This window comes from Centroberyx gerrardi, chromosome 20, assembly GCF_048128805.1.
Source record: "Centroberyx gerrardi isolate f3 chromosome 20, fCenGer3.hap1.cur.20231027, whole genome shotgun sequence".
Taxonomy (NCBI): Eukaryota; Metazoa; Chordata; class Actinopteri; order Beryciformes; family Berycidae; genus Centroberyx; species Centroberyx gerrardi.
Genome location: NC_136016.1, coordinates 23,082,077 through 23,103,887, shown reverse-complemented (window position 1 = coordinate 23,103,887; position 21,811 = coordinate 23,082,077). Strand labels below are relative to the sequence as shown.

General features: G+C 42.0%; 2 protein-coding genes across 2 annotated transcripts in view; both read left to right on the top strand.

The window, feature by feature from the left end:
- The window catches only part of cox11 (cytochrome c oxidase assembly homolog 11 (yeast)), a 260,956-nt gene that overhangs the window by 125,430 nt on the left and 113,715 nt on the right, over positions 1-21,811 (top strand). The gene's annotated exons all lie outside the window — the stretch shown is intronic.
- smim36 (small integral membrane protein 36) lies at positions 13,386-13,763 on the top strand. The gene is made up of 2 exons (XM_071919970.1): positions 13,386-13,675; positions 13,721-13,763. The coding sequence occupies exons 1-2, from the start codon at positions 13,386-13,388 to the stop codon at positions 13,761-13,763; spliced, it is 333 nt and encodes a 110-aa protein (XP_071776071.1).

Below are 21,811 nucleotides of genomic sequence, written 5' to 3'. Positions count from 1 at the left end.
GCCAGAGAGTGACGCAGCTGTGAAGGAGAAAATAGAAACGGGTTGAAACGGCAGAGTGGAAAAACATCAGAACCTGTGACACCCACTGGAACTCTGCTCCTGTTCGATGCTCTGACCACCAGAGCAGATTACTGTCATCCACTGTTGATTATGTCATTTCAACCAAGCAATCTGATTGGTCAAAGATTCCAACTGTGCTGATAATTCCCATTAAAGTAATAATCTGCAACTTTTTAATATAAATAAATGCCAGATTTAAGTCATCGTCAATTGCTCCAACACAGCAGTGATCCAAACTATATCGAGTTCATAAAGTTTTTCCACTGTCTGTTCTAAACAGCCGGTGTCTGGTAGCTCTTTCCTGTGAAAAACCCTCTGCCGCACAGAAATAAACAGAAGAAGAAGAAGAACTGGGTAGTTAGCATGAGCAGCGATAGCCACCACGGCTGAACAGAGAGAGAAGAGAAGAGCGACGCCTACAGAAACTCAACAGATGAATCTCTACATCTGTGTCGCCTTCCCAAGATGAAAAACACTCAAGATGAGAAGATGAGGGAGGATGAGGAGCGATGAAGATTTCTTTTGCACTGGTAGATTTTGCTATCGTTTATAAGCTTCAGTCTATATCAAGTGTCTTTATCATTTCGGTACGTTGGTCCAGTGCCGACACTGAGTGCAAAACACCAAAGCAACGACCGCTGATGATGAAAGGTGTCGCCGAAATCAAGAAAAACAAGAAACTCACAGATAATCCCTTGCATCCCAATAGCACTGCTAGTCCTGCTTATACCAACTGTGTGGAAACCAGGGCGCTAGTTAGTGACCGTTATACTTTCTCCAGGTTTTTATTGTGTATGTACACATCTCTGAAGAAAACTCAGTACAGTACACATGCATTGGTAAACATAATACACTTGAGGATATTTACCTCACTGCACCTTGTACCCAGCAGCATCACTGCCCATAATCACAGTAAAGATAATGCTCTCTTGGGTATATTGCTGTATCAATATTGCAGTTTACGATTAGTTCTGCTGATGTTCATGCAGTGTGATCAGTTGAAAGCAGATTATGGTGCTGGGGAGCGTCGACCCTGCAGGCTGAGAACTGCTGCTCAAATGAAAGGTGTTTAGTTGGAAAAAGAAGAGGGTAGAGATGCTTCTGCTGGGGTTTGGTGGATGTGTTGCATGAAAAAAGGAGTTCAACAGGAAAAATGTAAGGTAAAAATCTGTTCATGGTTGGTTCAAAAAAACATTTTAAAAACAATTCCAGTGCACCTCGGCCATGCTGTGGCAGCACAACAATCTGCGTGAAGCGTCTAGTTGGAGGTCTGCTTCCAACTGTATTATTTACATGATGCGTTACAAATATACAACTTCAGTTTTATCCATTAGTAAACCATGTGGCCCTGCAGTCTGAATCCTGAGTGACAGCAGCCCATTGTCTTTCTGTATTGACTCTGTGAGGAGGGAGGAGGGAGGAGGGGAAATCCCTGTTCCACACCGGCCCTCCCTTCCCTTCCCTTCCCGACACAGAGAAGCCGGCCAGTGTCAGATTTGGGAGCCAGAGGTGTAGCACAGTGGCAGCGTCGACCGACCCCCCCCCCACACACACACACACACACACACACACACACACATACACACACACATACACACATACCCCAAACCGGTCGGAAAGGGCCTGGCACGCAAAGCGGCAGGGAGGTGGAAAGGGGAACGGCAGATTAAAAGGGATCTGGGATCAGGAGGAGAACAGGAAGGAGTTCTCTGTTACTACACACCCTTTACCACAACTTTGAACAATTCCCCTGACCCCTCTAACACCCCCCCCCCCCCTCCTCCTCCTCTTCCCCCCCTCACAAGATGACCATGGTCAGCATTGCCAAGGTTGCTTGAAGGCTGAATACATAAATACATAAAATATCATAAGATATCTCCTTTTGTAGTCAGCAGTGATTATATCATGATGCAGAGGACATCGCAGAACTGCTGTGTCACTGTTGCATGATCTGATGCATATGAAATACTGGCTTAGTTTGGTTTGGTTTATTAATGTGCGTAGTGATAAACATACACTGCAATGACATACACTTATTAAAAAACAGAAGAAGAGAAAATCTAAATTTGTTACATGCAAAAACTTCAAACGTAAAGTATATTCCTCTGTTTCCAAAAAGCAAATGTTTGATTCCTCTCTTCTTCCTGATTTGCTCTACTTGATTTATCTCCACTGGGTTTTACTGCTGTGAGGATCATTAGATCCAAGATGGCTGCCAACACGCCATCAGATAGGATTCCTGTTTAGCCGGTTATCTCTTGCAAATGGCAGCTCAACATAATGACCATAACAGCATAATGGTCCTAACACAAATCCATGCTATCACTGTAAATCTGCAGGGGGCGTCCTGTGGGGTCAGAGGCCATTCTCATTAACTTCCTGTTTTCAAACCACAGTCGTCATGGCGATAGCGTACGCTCTGCCCCTGTGTTGCATGATTGATTGATAACATTCGACGCCTCACAGCTGCAGTAGAGTCCAGCTCCCATGTCGTTTCATTACAGTCAGTTAATTAAAGCAAAATTATAAATGCTAAATTTCTACAGGATCCAAGTGTTCTGCAGCTTTAATGATTTCCTGCAGACTGGCAGCTCAGCAGAGACAGACTGATGGGACAGTAACAGGTTTCTAAAGAAGTCCCACTTTTTACTGCATCACTGTGTAGCTACTGCCGCACTTTGGCTCCATCCCCATTGAAGTTTTACTTTCTGTTCAGAGGTTACAAGTTGAGAAACCGACTAGTCACCAACTGTCCAAGCCAGCTTAGTCGAGTCCAAGTCAGTTCCAGTTCGAGTCCAGACCGGGTCCAAACAGGGCTGGGACAGACTAAAGGCCGAGACCAGAGCAAACAGATTTCTATTCAAGACCAAGATCAAAAAATCAATGTAGTCAACTTTCCAAATGCAAAAATAATGTTGAAGGAGTTTCTTACCATGCGTTCACACGTTGCTGTGTTGCTGTATTCTGACTGAGCAGGGCCAGAGGCAGCTGCAACGTTTTGAACAGGCAAATCATGTATTTTTCGCTGCTTTGATGGATTTTGCCTCTCATAATGTTACGTTATTGCTTTAATGACTTAACAAAGCTAGCTAGCAACACAAACTCAAACACAGGTTTAAAAGCCCTTATATTGGTTGTAGTTCTGGGAGGAAATAAACTGAACATCAATAAAATTACGTAATTTTCAGACGGGTGGGAAAACGTCGAGTCAACATCCGATCGTGGCCGAAAACAAGACAAGACTGAGACAAAACACGAGCGAGACGAGTCCAAGACGTCAAAACTGTTCTCGAGACCCGACTCAAGTGCTACAGTATGGAAGCCCAGTGAGGACATTTCTTCCGACATTTTACTTCCGCCGTTTTTCCGTGATGAAGTTAATTTTCTGTTTTCCCAAGATAACAACATAATTCTCTCATTATCTCAGAAAACAAAATGTATTATCTTGAGATAATGACATAAATAACTGAATATCTCAAGAAAACAAAGAAAATTAACTTATCACTTATATATGAAAATATGTCCTCAATGGGCTTCCATACTACAGACCTGTGAGAAACACAGAATTGAACACTAATACAGCATAGACCCAGGATAAATTCACGAATGTGGATTTTTATAATTGCTTCCACTGTAAACACACAATCAATGAGCTCATTAGACTCAGTAGAGTTCGGCAGGTGAGGCTTAATTACCTAACAGCAGCAGAGCATTGTGGGAGATCGTCAGCCGCAGACAAACCGGTGTTGTGTCTGTCAGGCCGGGTGTGTTGTGTGTTTATAATGAGGATCGGTGTGTCGCTGCAGCCAGTCAGAGGAGGAGACAGCAGCTCATTACAGCCTCCGCTCCGCTCCGTATCCCAGCAGCCTCTGCTCTCCTGTTAGCTGGACTGGAGTGTCTGCTATACCTGGAAACTGATACTTTATAGATTATTGTAGAAAGTCACACTTTTCACTGCTATAATAATAACTAATAATATGAGGATTTGCATGATGGCACATACAGGCTTGTAGAGTAACTTCCCATTAACGTAATAAACCATTAATGTAGTAACAATTTGCAGTTTATTGTCTAGGTAAGTGAAAATGTCTGCGCTCTTATTGTCAAGTCCAAAAAAACTAAAAATCAGGTGCGTAAATTCAAAAACTCAGAGCATAGAAGATCAAAAATAATTCGCACACTATAGTAGTAATAATAGCTAATAGTGTACAAATCCTCTGTTAATGTAATAAAAGTGACTTGCCATTAATACAATACTTTATTTCCTGTAAACAAAATCATTTTTCATTAATGAGTTTTAATGTAACGTAATACATAAAGCATGTAAAACACGTGAAACATAACGTAATAAACCATTAATGCAGTAACACTTTGCAGATAATAGTGCACAATCCTGTATTCATTTCCCGTTAGTGTAATAAAAGTTACTTGCCATTAATGCAATACTTTGCCATTTAATAATTATTACTTTATTGGGTAATTTTATTAATGAAAAGGTTGAAATTTAATTTACAATGATTACCAAAGATCTCTTCCATCCCATCTCAGATGTAGGATCACAGTTAATAACCAAATTTGTGAATGGGTGACAGTTGAGTATTGAATTTTGATTATTGTTACATTATCAGTTCAGTTCTTACATTTTTTAAACCTGAAATTTTCAGCTTTCTCATTATTGTAATGAAAAACAACAATGCAACAGATATTATGTTAACCAGGAAAACAAAAGTTATGTTATTGGTAGATAACTGTTATTACAGCAATGAAAACTTTACAGGATTGTTACACTATTAATTGGAGATTGTTATTACAGTAAAGGTTTATTACATTAATGGGAGGTTATTACATTAACAGCTGTAGCAGGTTATAGTGGAAAACACCAGAATAGCAACATGTTTTCTGAAGTTATTTTAAAACATTTGGTTAGTTTCAGCTCAGCAGGGCTATTCAGAGAATTTCTGACAGGCAGGTTTATGAAAAGTGAAAACACATAAAACACATTAGCGCTGCACTAAGTGTTCTTTTGCTAAATTTATGAGTCCTTTTAGGCAGAGGAGGCGGCCATCAAGCGCATTTCCAAATTCCATCTAAGGATATAAAAGCAACATCAGCTAATTACAGCTTTATTTCAAAACACTTTGATTTCAGAAGGCTCTCACAGACAGTTCTCCAACTCTAAAATTAATATCTGAGACTCTAAACCATGCGAGCGGTCTGAGAGCCGAGCCGTGCCCTAAAGGTATCGAGGCCTGGAAATGATTTTCTTGTTGGGAAGCTGAACCGTAAACTATGGAGGTGATTAGGCTGCCAAGGTTAAATCTTCATATCCTTCTTTTTATTGAAAAGCAACAAGGAGACTTCCTCCCAAATCTTCAGACTCAGAGTGAAAAATCCCACAGAATGAGGAAGACAGCAACTCCCAAGAACAGACTGCCACCACAGTCTTCTTTTTTAATACATAATGCTCACTTTATTTTTTAAAACTGACACGGTTAAACATTGTGTCTTTGTCAAAGCTTCATGCAGATTTGACTATTTTCGACGAGTACTCCTATCCCAAAAAGGGCTGTTTTGTTTTTTGCGTCGGCACAACACCAAATTTCGTTAGAATCAGATGTGTTTCTTAAAAAACGTCATTTAAAAAGCATTTGTTTTCATACCACACTTCTCTACATCATGGAGGAACTATTTTGGCCTACATACTGTTGGGAATGTGTCTTTTCCAAAAGTCTTGTTTAATCAATATATTCAGATGCAACATCAAGTAAACCTGTGAAATGATGAAAGAAATGAAAGATATGGCAGGTAATCTACTCTATATTTTCATGGAGGTTTAGCATTGAACTAGTGCAGAGTGTTTATAAGGCAATAGTGGTAAGAGAGAGCGTCCCGTAACCCAAACATCCAGGTCTGATTCCTGCAACAGCCATGTGTCCTGTTAGCAAGACCCGCTAGTCGCCATTTTATGCGGTAGCCTACTAGCTAGTACCGCATAAAATAGCGATTATGGAAATTTAAGGGTTAGTTGCTATGGTGACAACACAAGTCTGGACATTAAGGCTGTAAAGTCTGTCACACTGTCTTGAGAACTGAGCAGATGAGTCTGTTAGCAAACTGTCAGAACTCAACTGGAAGCTAACGTTAGCGACGAGGCTAACGTAGCTTCATCACAGACTGTACTTCTCTCTCTAGCTCTTCTAGTCAACATTAGCATGTTAGCAATCCATGGCAGCAAGGAGACAGAGAAGCTGCTTTGGTTCTTGCTGTAAAACCTCTCAGCTCAGTGACTTGCTGTGAGTCTCTTTATTCAATTTATAATGATATGAAACAGAGAAAAGCAGCAAATCTAAGCATCTATGAAGCTGTAACCAGCAAATGTTTGGTACTTTTTACTTGGTTGATTGATTGACTAATCATTTCAGCACTATACATACAGTAGCATATTAGAGCGAGAAGAGGAGGGCGTGAAAGAGGGATTTGATTCAGTGCGGAGAGGCTGACATGAACTCCTTGGACATGGACTTGTACTTCTTGGATTCAGCCTGTGGGACCGAGCGGCTCCAGTTTGTCTACGGTGGGAAAGATCCTGTGATAGAGAACTTTACATCTGATACCAACACAGCAGCCACTGTGCACAGCTAACAATGGCAGCGAGGCCCTGAAAGGTCCCATTAACAAGGGAGAGGCCCTTCCTTTCATACTTCTAAAATCCTTTTTTTCCTCCCCAAACTTTTTCTCTGCGTCTGTTTCTTTCATTTGGCCCGTGTGATGACGGATTTAAAGGCTTATTGAAATAATGGGGTGTACTGTTACGTCCCGGTCTCTGGTGGGTGCTGGGACGGGCGGGAGGGGCGGGAGGGGCGTGCGCAGCAGCGGCGGGTCGTTCCAGGAAGCGCACATTGTGTTTGAAAAGAATGGCAGCCCCGTAAAAAGAAGTGCGATTGCCATCAGCTGCATTGTCGCTCGCTGTCGCTCCTCCAGTCAGCCGGTCCCTTAAGAAAGGAGAGTTGTGATAAGAGCGCTGTGCTTTACATGACAGCTTTGACGCACAGAGGTGACTCCGCTTCCTCTGCTACAACACAATTGCAAATGCATGTGAGTCCAGGAACTGATGGGCTGTGAACTGTTGAGTGGATTGATGGTGAGGTCGAACGTTACTGGGTGAGATGCAGTGGAAGCGTTAGTCTAAGGCTGCGATCACACCTGCAGTCGTGACCTACTAAGTGGAAAACTTTACCTTGTTCCATTTTTGTGTTTAGTTTGTTCAGGTTCACACTGCCGAAACACAGAAGTCACATGACTCACAAGTAGCGTGTTTATTGGACAGAGTTTTAACCTGTCATCCTGCCAGGTTAGAGGTTCAAAACAAATCTGATACCAGTTCCTGTAATTCAGAGGTGGGGACTCGACTTGGTGCATGAGGAGAAGACTTGAGACTTGACTTGACTTGGGTTCTGGTGACTTGGGACTTGACTCTGACTTGTACTTTGATGACTTGAAAAGGTTTCTAAAGTCTTGACTTGAGATCTTGTGTTTGTGTAAATGACTTAGATTGAAAGTGATGAGATTTGTTCCAGCGGACGACTGAATTTAAATTCTGTTTTCTGAATTTGTATGGAATGATTGAATTTATTGAAGTTGAAACTGATTATAGAAATCAAACTCATGATGCTCTTACCAAGTTTTTATCCTATTAAAACCATATTGCATTGAAAAGTCCTAGATATTTAGTTTTCTTTAAGATATTAAATTGATACTGGACTCTTGATTTGTTCTGACTTGACTTGCTGTTCTACATTTAGACTTGAGACTTGACATTAATGACTTGACTTGGACTTGCTAATCTACATTTAGATTTGGGACTTGACTTGAGACTTGTGCCTCAAGACTTGAGACTTGTGCCTAAAGACTTGAGACTGACTTGGGACTTCAACAAGTTGACTTGGTGACACCTCTGCTGTAATTTGATCTAACATGATGGACTCGTCTGTCTCTTCTTCTGTGGTGTTCATACCAGTTAAGAACACACGCAGAAACAGCTGAATATGAGCATCAGTCCAGACTTCATTTTGTTCTGCTAGGCTTTCCAAGCATGAGCAACCGCATCCGTCTCCTTCTACCCATAATCCCTTGCGTTTCGGGGTGGTTTCCTGTAGTCGGTTGGATTAACGAACCGCACCGCAGTTCTCTTGTTAGAGGACTGAAACTCTTGGAGAGTTCAAAGGTCATTGTTCTCACCTGGAGAAACCAACTGAACTAAAGAAGGAAACACTGCAGAGTTCAGAGAAACCGATCAGAACATGATGGGTGTGAACGCAGCCTGAATCGATACGGCCGAGGTCAAGGTTCGCTTCAGTCTTCGTAGACCGAATGTGTCCCAGTATGACCTTGTGTTGGCCTCTTTCAGATGCCGGTCTGAAAAAGCTTTTTTCACCGAGTCTTTCAGGGCGAGCGCTCCATCTGCTGCCTGCCTGCCTAAGCCGCGCTTTTCACCCGTCCATCAGGCCGAGGCAGAAAAACCTCCACAGATGGAGAAGGGCGATGTTGTTTGACTGTGCAAGGAATTAGCCTGATTCCTGACAGGACTTTATCCGCCACATCTGCACAGGCAGGCTCACACACACACACACACACACACACACACACGGACACACTCGGTGACAGGACGGCCTTGCGGTTACAGACTGTCCCATAACCGAAAGTCACATTTGTTGTCCATTAACAGCTACTGTGTGTCCTGTCAAACACCCCATGATCCTTTGCTGCAATTTACTCTGGGTAATATTATCAGGTAAATACCTAAAATGTACAAATATAACTTCAACTTGTTCAACTTTCAACTTTTTTGTCCGGAGGGAAATTTGCTTTGCAGCCAGGATTTGAAATACTCATAAGAACACATAAAACAACATGTGGCAAAGACATCACATCAATAAAAGACAAATAACTCAGATAAACAACAGATCAGGGGCAAAATAGAGTCACAACTGCCATACTGAAGTATTAAAAGCATATCAGTAAGTCCCAATCCAATTAAAGTGAGTAAATCCCAATCCAAGTAAAGTGCTACAATATAAAGTGCTAGGTGTTAAATCGTTGTAGATGAAAACGTCAACACATGCACACCAAGAAAATAAATTACATTTTCTTTCAGATTTTTAGGGGCATTTTGGTCCTTTTTTATTAAACTATGAAGTCATACATTTGCGTTGCATATTGACAAAAATAAACTGTAGCACTAAGGTTTGTTTCAACTGTTTTCCCACTGCTGGAAACTGTCAGCAGGCCTTCCAGAAGACTCTCTGCCTCCGTCTTCACCCTCCTGTTGAGTTTTTTTACCATGTTGATTGTTTGATTTCTCTGTACCTGCAGTAGGATGTGTGTGTTCGTATTTTCTCCTCCTGCTGGCTGCGTGGTGCCAACAGCTTCTACTGCTCTAAGAATCATCTGGTTATTTATCATCCTTGCAGTAAGGTGTACTGAAAACAGTGCGGTGCAAAAATCATAAATCATAAACATAAAAAGAGCACATTTGTACACGTGAAACAAGATAAAAATGGTATAAAAATGTAAAGATTAAATAGAAATTAAAAGATTAACAGAATGAAATTTTAAGAAGTATTTAAACATGACCTCTAGGGAACTAAAAAAATAAATTAATATAAAAAAATAAAAAAAATTATTCCCTACAGTGACCCACAGGGAACAATACAGGGTGAAATGCAAAAAAATAGTTACTCCTAATTTGCCTCCAAATGCCTCCTAATTATCGGAGGCATTTGTTTCCGCCCTCATTTTTAATTTCACGGCCATAAGAACTGTCAAGGTAATCTTTGCCCCGAGCCTCTGTTAACTTCTCACCTTGATACACACACACACACACACACACACACACACACAGTGGTGCATGCAGAAGGCCTGTGTCAGTCCTGTTTAGTGGGTCAGGTCGATCCACAGAGACAGGGGCTGTATACCATCAGCAGGTCAGTGCAGCCTGTCTGGGTGTCCTCTCCCCACAGTCTAATATCCGCTTTGCTATATTTCTCCGGCTCTGTTATTTTTACCCCCGCCTTGTTATTTTTTTCACCGCTCACCATCTGCTGTCAGGACAGTAGTGAGGTGTCCGAGGTTTGAAAGGTATTTCCTGATTCTGTTATTTTACAAGAGACTGGACATCCTCCTTTCATTTCTCTGCGTTTTATTTAGACAGGAGGAGGGTTGAGAGGTTTACGGACAGAGGCTGACAGACAGTTTAATCTGACTGAACACTTTCTGCTCACACAGACGTCGCCGCTGCAGAAGTCACGATGCAAAAAGAGAGCGCATAAAGTTGCAAACAAGATTACTGAAGTATACAAATAAATCACACAAGCAGCACGTTTCAACCACAGACTTCAGAGTCTTCTTCTTGTGGTTCAAACGTGACACATGACTCTCTCTTTTTTGCGTTTTGATTTTTTCCAGACTTTTGAATCCCACTTTTCACTGCGTACTTGCTGAACTATTGCTGCAATTTGACCTTATTCCCAAGAAGTATCGTCATACGATTTTCTGTCATTTCAGCCATCAGAAGTTACAAGGAATGGTCTGGTAATTAGTTGCTTGAGAGACATTTGTTGTTTGGAATCAACAGAAGAAGAAGAAGAACTGGGTAGTTAGCATGAGCAGTGATAGCCACCATGACTGAACAGACAAAGAAAAGAGAAACTCAAACTGCAGCAACAGAAAATCCAAGCTCCGCCCACACTGTTTGATTGACAGGTGATCTGTGGGAAGTGCAGTGCAGAAACACCACAGTGAGGCTGAGGGACAAAAGATGGAGACTGAATCAACCAAACGAGGATCTCACAGATTAAAACTTCTCTTGTGTATAATCTATTGCAGGTAAATTCTATATTCTAAATTCTATATTCTAAATTCTATATTCTTCCCTCTACATGGCCGCAGCAGCAGATCTGTATGCGAGTCATACGGTCAGTGAGATTTGGCTGAAAGCAGATTTGGTTGCTCTGTTCTCCGCTCCGTTTATTCTGCACCACGTCAGAGGAAAGATTTCCGATATTTAATCCCTTGTTTTCGTCATCGCTGCCTGACGCTCCGTCCTGAGCGACGACCGACACGCATGTCCTGTCAGCTCAGACACACACGCACACACGCACACACACACACACAATCACACACACACATGCACGTATACAGATGTAACCATGTGCATGCAAACATTTGAGCACACACACAGGAGCATAGACATGAAAATACATACATACAGGGATGTGCATGCATGTACACGGATACAAATACATAAACACAGACAGGAACACACCAAACCTAAAATCAACAGTTCTGAACTAGGCCTAGATTGATATATACTGTATATCTCCAATATTGGGCTTTTATTGTTAAATATCCAATATCAGATATCAGTGTCTCTAACTCCTGACCACAGATACAGAAAAACAGACTGGAAAACCTGACATGACATTTGATTCTCTTTGCACATTTTATTTATGCATTTAATTGTTCAATAATGTTTTTGTTTTTTTTGTAAATTAACTATTCATTTAAAGGCAGTAATGTATCCTAGAGTTTCCCTTCCATTGAATAAGTGTTTTGGCCAAACGAAGAAGAATACTGGTGTCATTTAGAGTTGTAGTCCATTTACTTCTGTCTACATCTAGTTTAAATCTCTGTGTAGCTCTGGTAGTATCTTGGGTTGTGTCTCTTCCTCCATGATAAAACCCCAAAATCAGTGATTCTGTGATTCTGTGAGAATTGTGTTTTTTTCTCTCTCCATTCACTGCCGCTGTCTGGAGGAACAGTCTGAAAATCACTTCTAGCACATAAAGGAACGCCGACAAAGCAGATTCTGACAATATATAAAAAACTAGTCCTGCTGCTGAATTGTTTTGAAGTGAATCTCTTTCTTTATGTTTATTAAACCTTTCAGTCTGAACAGGTGGAACACTGAAATCGGAGGAAAATCGGAGGAAGAAACGTAATAATAATACGACCAATAATTGTAAATAGGCGGAAAAAAGAGAGAGAGAGACTTGTTTTTTTATATATTGACAGAATCTGCTTTGTCAAAGTCCTGTCTCCCACCTTTATTCGCCTATTTACAATTATAATATATTATATGCTGATAAAAATATCAGTATTGGCTTTCAAAAACCCATTTCAGTCGAACTACCTATGTTCTTCCACTGTGATAAAAAGATCAACATATGGTCCCAGTACAGATTAAAGAAACACTTTGCCTCTCCCTTCCTCTCTCTCTCTAATCAAATCCATATGGGCTTATAGAAAATACAAAAAGCCACTTCACTCTCTTGATGCCGCGACACAAAAGGTCACAGCGATGATAAAAAGTGGCAGCAGGTCTTTTCCACACTTGATTTGATGAAGTCTCATCAGCTGAGATGAACCGAGGATGCTGGGTAAGCTCGGGATGCGCTGACGTGTTAGCAGCGATACCGGGACGCACTAACATGCTAACACTAAAAAAATAAAAATGTAAAAAACACTACATGTTTAGAGCTGGAACACGGCCTGTCGTGTGACCTCGTGTGCTTTTAATCTAATTTGATTTAAAATCGAAAATTAATCACCTCCAGTGACATAATGAAGCAGTTATTTAATACATATTACATGATTCCCCAAAATCCCCAAAGTGACGCTCGTGGCAGGCTGACAGGTGTGTGTGTGTGTGTGTGTGTGTGTGTGTGTGTGTGTGGGACAGTTATGAAGTCCCGTCCTCCATTTTGCAGTGTATAATTTGGCCCGCTCCGCCCCGCCACTGTATGTGCAGTTGGCAAAATTAAAATGGTGGCTTAAGTTATTAAACTGAGCAGCTTTAATCATTGGCTGCAGAAATTCAAGGTTGGAGGAGCAGCGAGGATTAACGTCCTTTAAGCACAAAGCCTTCATATCCACCCTGTCCTGCTGTCACTGCCCCTCTCTCTCTCTCTCTCTCTCTCTCTCTCTCTCTCTCTCTCTCTCTGTCACTCTCTCTCTCAGCTGATCCCTCTCATTTCATTTCTGATGCCGTCCCGCCCGCTGTCTTTCGCTCTTCTCTCTCTCTCTTTCCAGCCAGCTGTCCGTCCCTCGCCCTTCGTAACTGACGGTCGCCTCTCGCTCTTTTTCGTGCCGTCTCTCCATGCGCCTCTGGACGTAAAAAAAAAAAAAAAAACTCATCCCTTTCACTCCAAAATCTCTCTCTCTCTCTCTCTTTCCCCGCATCTCCCATCCCTTCTCCTCCTTGCTCTGGATCCTCCGGGCGCTCTCCGTCTTCCCCTCGGGTGCCGGGCGAGATATGAAGCGGCACCATGGGTTTCATGGAATTCTACCTGGAGATTGACCCCGTCACCCTGAACCTCATCATCCTGGTCGCCAGCTATGTCATCCTGCTCCTGGTCTTCCTCATCTCCTGCATCCTGTACGACTGCCGGGGCAAGGACCCCACCAAGGAGTACGCGCCCGAGCCGCCGGCGCCGCCCAGCCAGTCGCCCATCCGCCTGGTGGTCATGCAGAACTCGCCGGCCTCGTCCCGCTACGAGCCCAACAACACGGCCGGCCACGCCGAGCCGCCCACGCCCGACCTGAGCCGGGACAGAGAGCGAGACCGGGACCGGGAGAGGGAGAGGGAGAGGGAGAGGGAGAGAGAGAGGGAGAGAGAGAGGGAGAAGAGGAGTACGCTTGTCTGAGGGAAGAGGAAGAGGGAGAGGAAGAGGAAGAGGAAAGTTGAAGCGAGGAGAGTTATGACTGATGACCATGAAGTGCTGCTGTATCACTTTGTAGTCCTGGACTTTTTTTTGTTTTTTAAATTTCCTAGATGATGTTCATAAATTGCCAGTTGGTAAGCAAGAGGTAAGCAATGTGTGTGTGTGTGTGTGTGTGTGTGTGTGTGTGTGTGTGTGCATGTTAGGGTTAGAGCGATCAATTGGTTTGCTGATATTGGCCTTTTATTAAAAATCAGATATAGGCCAGTCAGTGTTGCTTCACTCTGATATGATGGAGGTTCCTCCTGACCACAGATACAGAAAAACAGAATTTCATTAGTCTGTGTTTCAATGGAGAGTTTTAGTGTCCCATGATGCTCTAACTGCTGTTTCAGAGGCTTTTCCACCCTGACAAGAAGACAACTCTGGAGGAAACACTGAATACTTGGATTTTTTTTGGCATGAAAATGATCAAATTTAAAGATAATGAATAACGGCACAAAATGTCAATCAATCCAAAGCCATCAGGGATCAATACTGGCCTTATCAGCTGAATCCTAGTGCATAGATGCATTTCTGCATGTGTGTATTAGAGGCCATTGTGTGTCAAGGGCATCTGTTCATCCCACACGTACTGTGCTGTGCCAGTGTGCGTTCGAACTCTAATCCATCATGCATTAGCAAATGCATGGGAATCAATTATTATTCATATGTTGTGTGCTGGAGTGAACTGGGACCGATATTGAGGCCAGTGGTGACACAGTCAGTCCAGTCTGACCAGCTGACTGAACCCATTATGTTTAGTGGAGTTAAATTAAAGTTAAAACCGAGTTTACTTGGTTTAAGCGTTGCATTTGGTTGTTTGTTAATTAAGCAACATAATCTTGGAAAGGAAAGTGGAAATGAACTAGACTGAAGTAAATGAAATAGACTGAGAGAAGACATTGAGGAAAGGGAAACCCTGGACCACCCACACACAGCAGCTGCCACTGACTGACAGACACCTGCACAACTGCATGCTCACATACACATTAAAAGGAAAAGTCCACCCTTAAAAACAGTTAGATCTCATCAATCTGTGATGTTCAACACATTCCAGGAGTTATTTTGTGATGTTGTTGTGGTGTTTACTTTTCTGGTGAACCCACTTTCCCTCAACCTGCCTCGTCTACTTCTACTTTTCCCACAATCTCAGCCGCATCCCTTCCTCAAACCCCAGCCCGTCTCTCTGCTGCAGTGCATTCTGGTCTCTCTCCTGCTCCTGCAGTGCATTCTGGTCTCTCTCCTGCTCCTGTGGGTGGAGAAACTGGTCTCTCTCCTCTTCTACGATGGATTTCTCCCTGTATGATTGTTGAACGTCTCTCGGTGCAAAATGGCGGCTCTAGAAAGAAGCCCTCGCTCTTTGATTCTGAGGGACTGACACCAAAACCTGACGTTTACCGCTGATGTTTTACATCCTGAAACATTTTCTCATATCAAACTCCATTGTAGCTGCGTTGGAAATATCTGGAGGTGACGTCACCTCGTCTACAATTGGCCGGTTATCCACAGGAATAAGACATTTCTTTTAAACAATGTTAAAGTGTTTTAGGGTGGATTTTTCCTTTAGAGAAATAGCCTTTATAAAATAATTCAATTTTTGTTCCTTTTTCAGCTGTCAGGAGATGAAATCAGTGATCTCACTTCACTTGTCTGAGAGACACGAGATTCAGGACACAATAAATCTTTTCAGTTCTACTTTCCAACATCTGAGAAACATTAGGATGCAGCAGTGATTGTAATACTAATGAAAGATTGATGGATTAGTTAGATGTAGATGTGTGATGAGTGACATGCACAATGAAGGCTATGACTGTACATACACACATACACATGGACATGCATGCGTGCACACACACACACACACACACACACACACACACACACGTACATGCCAAATGTCACTGTGTGTTTGGCTACATTCACCACAGCTGTTTGTGTCTTCTGGCCATACTGAATAAGATTTTGAGAGGATAACTACTTTTACAGCAGAAACATCATAAATCACATGGGGTTGGAATGTTGCTTGGCAACATGTTTCCCTGTAAATCCAGCTGAGCCTCCACGTAAATCTACATGCAGCTTTACATATCGGCTCCACCTACTGGCACATCATTTGTGAGTCTTATAATCAGATGGTATAGATGGTATTGTATTGCCTGCCCGCATCTCTCTTAAAGACTGACTCATGAAATGAGTAATGGGCAGCACTGTAGTTTTAGTTCTACAACATTTCTCAGAGGCAGCGCTGCTCTGGAGGCAGAAATAATCAGATTGGTCAAGTTAAATGTCAGTGGGCAGAGCCAAAGAACCACAGTTTTTCTGGCTAACGTTAGACTTAAGCCCAGTTAAGAAGACTAGAGTTAAGAGAGGAGGAAGCTAATATTATGAAGCCTAGCGCTCTGCTGCTAACTGAAAAAATACAATCTATCCATACTAAGTTATCTAGGTAAGCTAGTTAGCTAGCTGCTGACATTCAACATCATGCCATGGTCATAAATGAATGAAAAGTCATTGCCATTTATATTCTTTATATTTTCACCAGAGTTCCTTTTTTGCCATTAACGTTTGGCAATTAGCTAACTTGCACTCTGTGGTTCTTTGGCTACGCACATTGAGGTTTAACCAATGAGATTATTTCTGCCTGCAGTGCAGCTCTTCTCTTCTAGAAATATTTGTATACTAAATCTCCAACCTGCACTTGATGATGCCTGGTGCTTTCACAAGCTCTTGAAGCAGCTTACACAGTGATAAAGCAATGATGCTCCCTTAGTGTAAAATACCTTAACTGTTAGACACTCAGGACAGTGCAGGATGGAGCCGAACATGCCATCCTACCCACAGAGCTCCAAAGTGTGGTACAGTGATAATACTGTCCATCTCTGCTGCTCCCCTCCCCCTCACACTGGGCACAGTAGTCCCAGACTCTAAGCACTTTGCCCTGCTGCGCAAACCTCTGCCACAGCCTGTAAATCCCCAGCTTGATCCCACCCACACCCTCCCTCCATCAGAGAGATGGACAACATAAAACCTCACTGGACAGGGAAATAATGAATGGATGGATAGATGGATAGACGTATGTTCGTCATTCATCCCTTTGACGTATGCTGGGGACACATGGAAAGTAGGTTGCAGTGGAATAGGCCTAACTGATGACTCTTTATTTGAATAATCCAATGTTGATACTAAACTATCGGGTGATATAAAGGACAAGTTCTAGAAAGTGTTACTTGCCTATTTGCTGCATCTCTAAACTATGTAACCCTAACCCTATTTGACCCATTTCTAACCCTAACCCTAAGATTAACTCTAACCCCAACACAACATAGACTACTTTTCACACTATTGTACCACCTGAAACTCAGTAGACTTTTTAGTGACACATTATAGTCACTTGATACTAAATTGATATCAGTACTGGACTATCCAAATAAAGTGTGACCGCCTAACTCTTTGGTTGCCTCTCTAAATGGTTTAAGGTTTACATAACTGTCAAGCAGCAGATGTTGGTGTCCAAAGAGACTTTGGATGATCGCAACCATGTGGAATCTGGAACCGCCTCTGTTGATAGCATCATTTCAAACTAGGTGGTTTGTTTGAAGGGGAAACCATGCAAGACCATCTGGTTTGCCACTTTGCTGAGACAGTATAGGAACAGAGGAGCAAGCCGGGAGCATCTGTTTATTCCATTCTGACAATAGATCATTATTGCACAACAACCCAACATGAGCCTGACATTTGCATGAAGATATAGGGGAGGTGGTTGTATATAATATATACGGTATAGGCACTGTATTTTATAATCATTGATCCCATGCATACTATGATCAAATTGTTTAGAATGGCCACAGTGTAAACAGAAACCCTTGTTCAAACATTGTCATGTTTTTCCCTTCCAGGATCTCGGCCAAACCTGGTGGAAAGACAACAAATCCCAGAAGCCCCTTGAATTCCTGGGATCACCCACCACCCACTGACAGCACATGGGCAACCTGTTCAAACTGAGCATGTACAAGCCAAAGGACTTGTTCACGTCTTGCCACGGACTGCTGAGGATCCACTGAAGTCAAACAGACCTGATTTGAACCTGTCACCTACAGGTTCACAAAAGGGAAATTCCCTATGGACAATGGAAATATTTGGGCTTTTACTTAGCCATTAGCCATGATTGCCATGGCCCACATGTGCACACAAGAAAGATCAAATGTAGCGATGAAAGGGCTATCTCTCCACCAACCTGACAAGCAAACTGTTCGGTGCAACAAGGAGGACTTGGATCTCTCATTGCATTGCCACAGTAGCAAGTAGCAAGACTAAGTTGATAAATAACTGGAATTAAAACATTGCCAGTTGGTGTTCAGTCTGCAGTGTGGAAGTGAATCAGCGGAGTGACATCAACACACCAACCTATGATTAGTTGATTCAATTAAGGGGCTGCTGTGGTCAGAGCAATCTCAACCTCCTCATTACTGACTCCAAGCTAATAGAGGCTTTGCAGTTGCTTCTCAAATCTCTGCACAACCACAGCTGGCACCATCATAGAGGTCCAGTGGACAATTAGCTGTGCACAAATAATCTCTAAATACATAACAACCTGGCTGGAAAAAAAGATACTTGAAAAAAGATTGTTGTGTGTCAATTCAGTAATGTTCAAGTAAAAGTGAATGGTCCAATAAGGTAGATTTGTTGAAGCTTGAGAAGATTTAGCTCTATAACCTGAACAAACAGTTGGTTTTTGACTTTGTTGCTAGCTGACTAGCCAGCAGGCTAATTTAGCAAATCAAGTAATGTTAATGTTAGTGTGCGACTACTAGCCACTACTAATGCAAGCTTGTACTCGATACATTAGCTAGTGCTCAAATCAAATCAATATGGCCGCCAGAGGGTGTATTATGTCACCCGAAAGCACTCTATAGCTACAACAACACTTCTTCTTTAGTTTTGGGGCGGTTGACATCCACAACAAGAGTTCTCACACTCTTTCCATTCTTCTTAGGAAAAAAAACTTCAAATTTGGGCCGAGCAATCTTCCCATTGGTTCAAAGATATCATCCAGTCAAAATGAAGTTTTCCAAACCTTTGAGTCCAGTGGAATGAATGCCAGTTAAAACTAGAAGCAGCAAAGTTCAGTGACAATGGACTTCTGGTAATTTAATTGAGTTTCTATGTCTCTCTCTTGCTTCCCTCTATGAATGGGTTTGTTTCCTGCTCCCTTTTCTGCAGACTGCATGTGTCACATGTACAATCAATCACTGGCCTTACTCCATTGTTTCCATCCCTTCATCACCCTCCTAGCCACAAAGAGTTCATTAGCTCCTTTGGTTCCCTGTTCAGATGAAGCTGAGACTGTTTATTGGTCCTATAGGGCTCAATGGGTAGAGCAAGGCACTAACACTGCCAGAGTTCAATTCACCACCCATACTTAAAATGTATGCACTCATGGTACTGTAAGACGCTTTTGATGAAAGTGTCCACCAAATGGTGTAAGTTCTGACTGTTAGTGTTGAATGTCAACACCACATTGTCCTGAAAGATTTTATGAAACCCTGATACTTCCACACTGTTTTTATTTGAATAAGAACATTTTCTAGGTGATGTGATGTAATTGTAACTTAAAAAGGTGTTTTTTGGAAAGACCACCACAGGATATTACACTTGATACTGCCAAGTGGCTCTCTTCTCTGCCACCCATCTACAGACTGAAGAAATATCACGAAATATGGTTTTATCCTTACAACTGACTCAGTGGTGCTTTCTTACAGCAAAAAAACTCGGTAACACTTTATTTGGATAGTCCAATGTTGATCCCCCATCGAACTATCAGGTGACAGAGAGTAGATGTTCAACAAAGTGTCCTAACCCTAACCCAATTTCACTTGACCTTAGCCTAACCCTAACCCTAAAATTAACCCTAACCCAGACACTGAATATTTATAGACTGCTTTTCACACAATTGTGAGATTCACTTGAAACTCAGTAGACTTATAGTGACACATTATAGTCACTTGATAGGAAGTTGAGTATCAACATTGGACCATCCAAATAAAGTGTAACCAAACATTCTCAAGCAAAAAAATTGACATGCAAATCCTCAATAAAAGTAACAACATTATTGTTTGATGCAGTTTAATTTCTTGATGTTTATTAAAATGCTGCTCAGCCCTAAAGGGCGTGGGATCTATTCAACATGTCGGGAGAAAATAGCTCTGAAGAGATACTGCATGCTGCAGTGCAAAAAAGGCAAGCTCATCCAGCACCTTTGCCTGCTTAGCAGCTGACTTAAGCTTCCTTCCTTTCGTGAAATGACGATCCTCCGCGACCGAAAAGACTCTCGCCTCCCACATCAGGCCAGCGCATCCATCCCCTCTGCTCATTGGCTCTGGCAAAACCCTAAGAGATGATACAACACCGAGTCTTTAGAGGACTCGTGCCACAGAGGGCCTCACCAGGCTAAATCCTCTTACATAAAAAAACAAGGTCTGGACATCTCAGTTCCCAGCCAGCCAACCAAAGCCACCAATGGCTGCGTCTCATCCGCAATATGAATAGCACAGATATTCCACCCCTATATTTCGTGTTTGTGGGATTAAACGGTGAACGCCACAGAGTATTATGACCACGTATTATGTATTTTGTTTTGCCTGTGCTGTTTTATGTTATGTAAGTTTCAGGTTGTCAACAGACAGAGTTTGTCGTGTTCAGGCCGGACCTGGCAGCCGATCTGATGGCTAAAGAATCACTGAAGATCTGACTAGAAACCTTCAAGTCAGTCCATGCAGACGAACCTGTCAGCTCAGTGTCTGGGATGTCAACTGTAAGCCTGACTTTGTGGTCCTGTACGGCAGTGGTTCTCAACGTGGGGTCCGGGGACCACCAGGGGTCCTTGAGGGGGTTCCCCAGCAAATTGTTCCCCAGCAAAATGTAGAAGAATGACCATTTTGATCATAGTTTCACTGTTTCTCTCTCTACAGATAGTTAAGGAATTCTGGACAAAATCATATCTACCAATAAAAATATTCTCAGATTTGGGTCAGAGACACCAAATCTCATCAAATGGGGGTCCGTGGCCCTAATGTGGACTAAATTAGGGTCCTTGATATGAAAAAGGTTGAGAGTCACTGCTGTATGGGTAGAAAGTGGCATTAACACCGTCATGTTTGGGCGTTTGATTCCAACCTCTTGCTCAAAATGTTTGATTCATGGTACTGTAAGGCGCTTTGGATGAAAAAGCGTCCAACAAATGGCATAGCTTTAGTTATTTTATGTGTTATGTGATTCATGCTGATTGTTTTCACCTCTGGATCAGTGTTTTATGAATGGGAACACAAATCAGCAAAATCATAACCAGCCTTTGTAATTTTTTGTCCCATTTACTCGTCTAAATCACAATTACACTGTATGCAGGGGTTATGTTATTTGGAGTAATATTGGTTTCGACAACCAAAGAAACATTTGCTTGCAGACAATCAAATGCCATTATTTTATTTCAGAGATAAAAATAAGAGCTGAATCCATTTTTATACACTTTTGGACTTTTTGGCAACAATGTCATCATGCAAAATCACACAAATGATTACAAAATGTTGCTTCATATTGTTTTCTTTCTAAAATCCAATATTGTGTAAAGACATTAATATATAATGAGAGTGTGCATTAAGAATGTCTTATTTAACCCAAAATGTGCAAAAACTATGAATAAAAAACTCTAAAAATTAACTGTCTTGTATAATAGTGACATGAACAAAAGAAAGACAGTCACAGTAGGGAGGGTAAGGAGAAACGAGATAAAGAAAAATATAGAGGAGTGGTAAGATACAAAGAAATGGAGAAGAAAGAGTGGTTGGGGTTAAAGAAGACATGTCAGGTTCAGCAGGTTCTCAGTCTGGGACTTAAAACCCAAACTGGGTTCCCGAGATGATTAATGGAATTTTAGAAACATATTTGCAGCCTCTAGGCTTCTACTAATAATTAATCAAGTAAAAGAGACTGAAAAG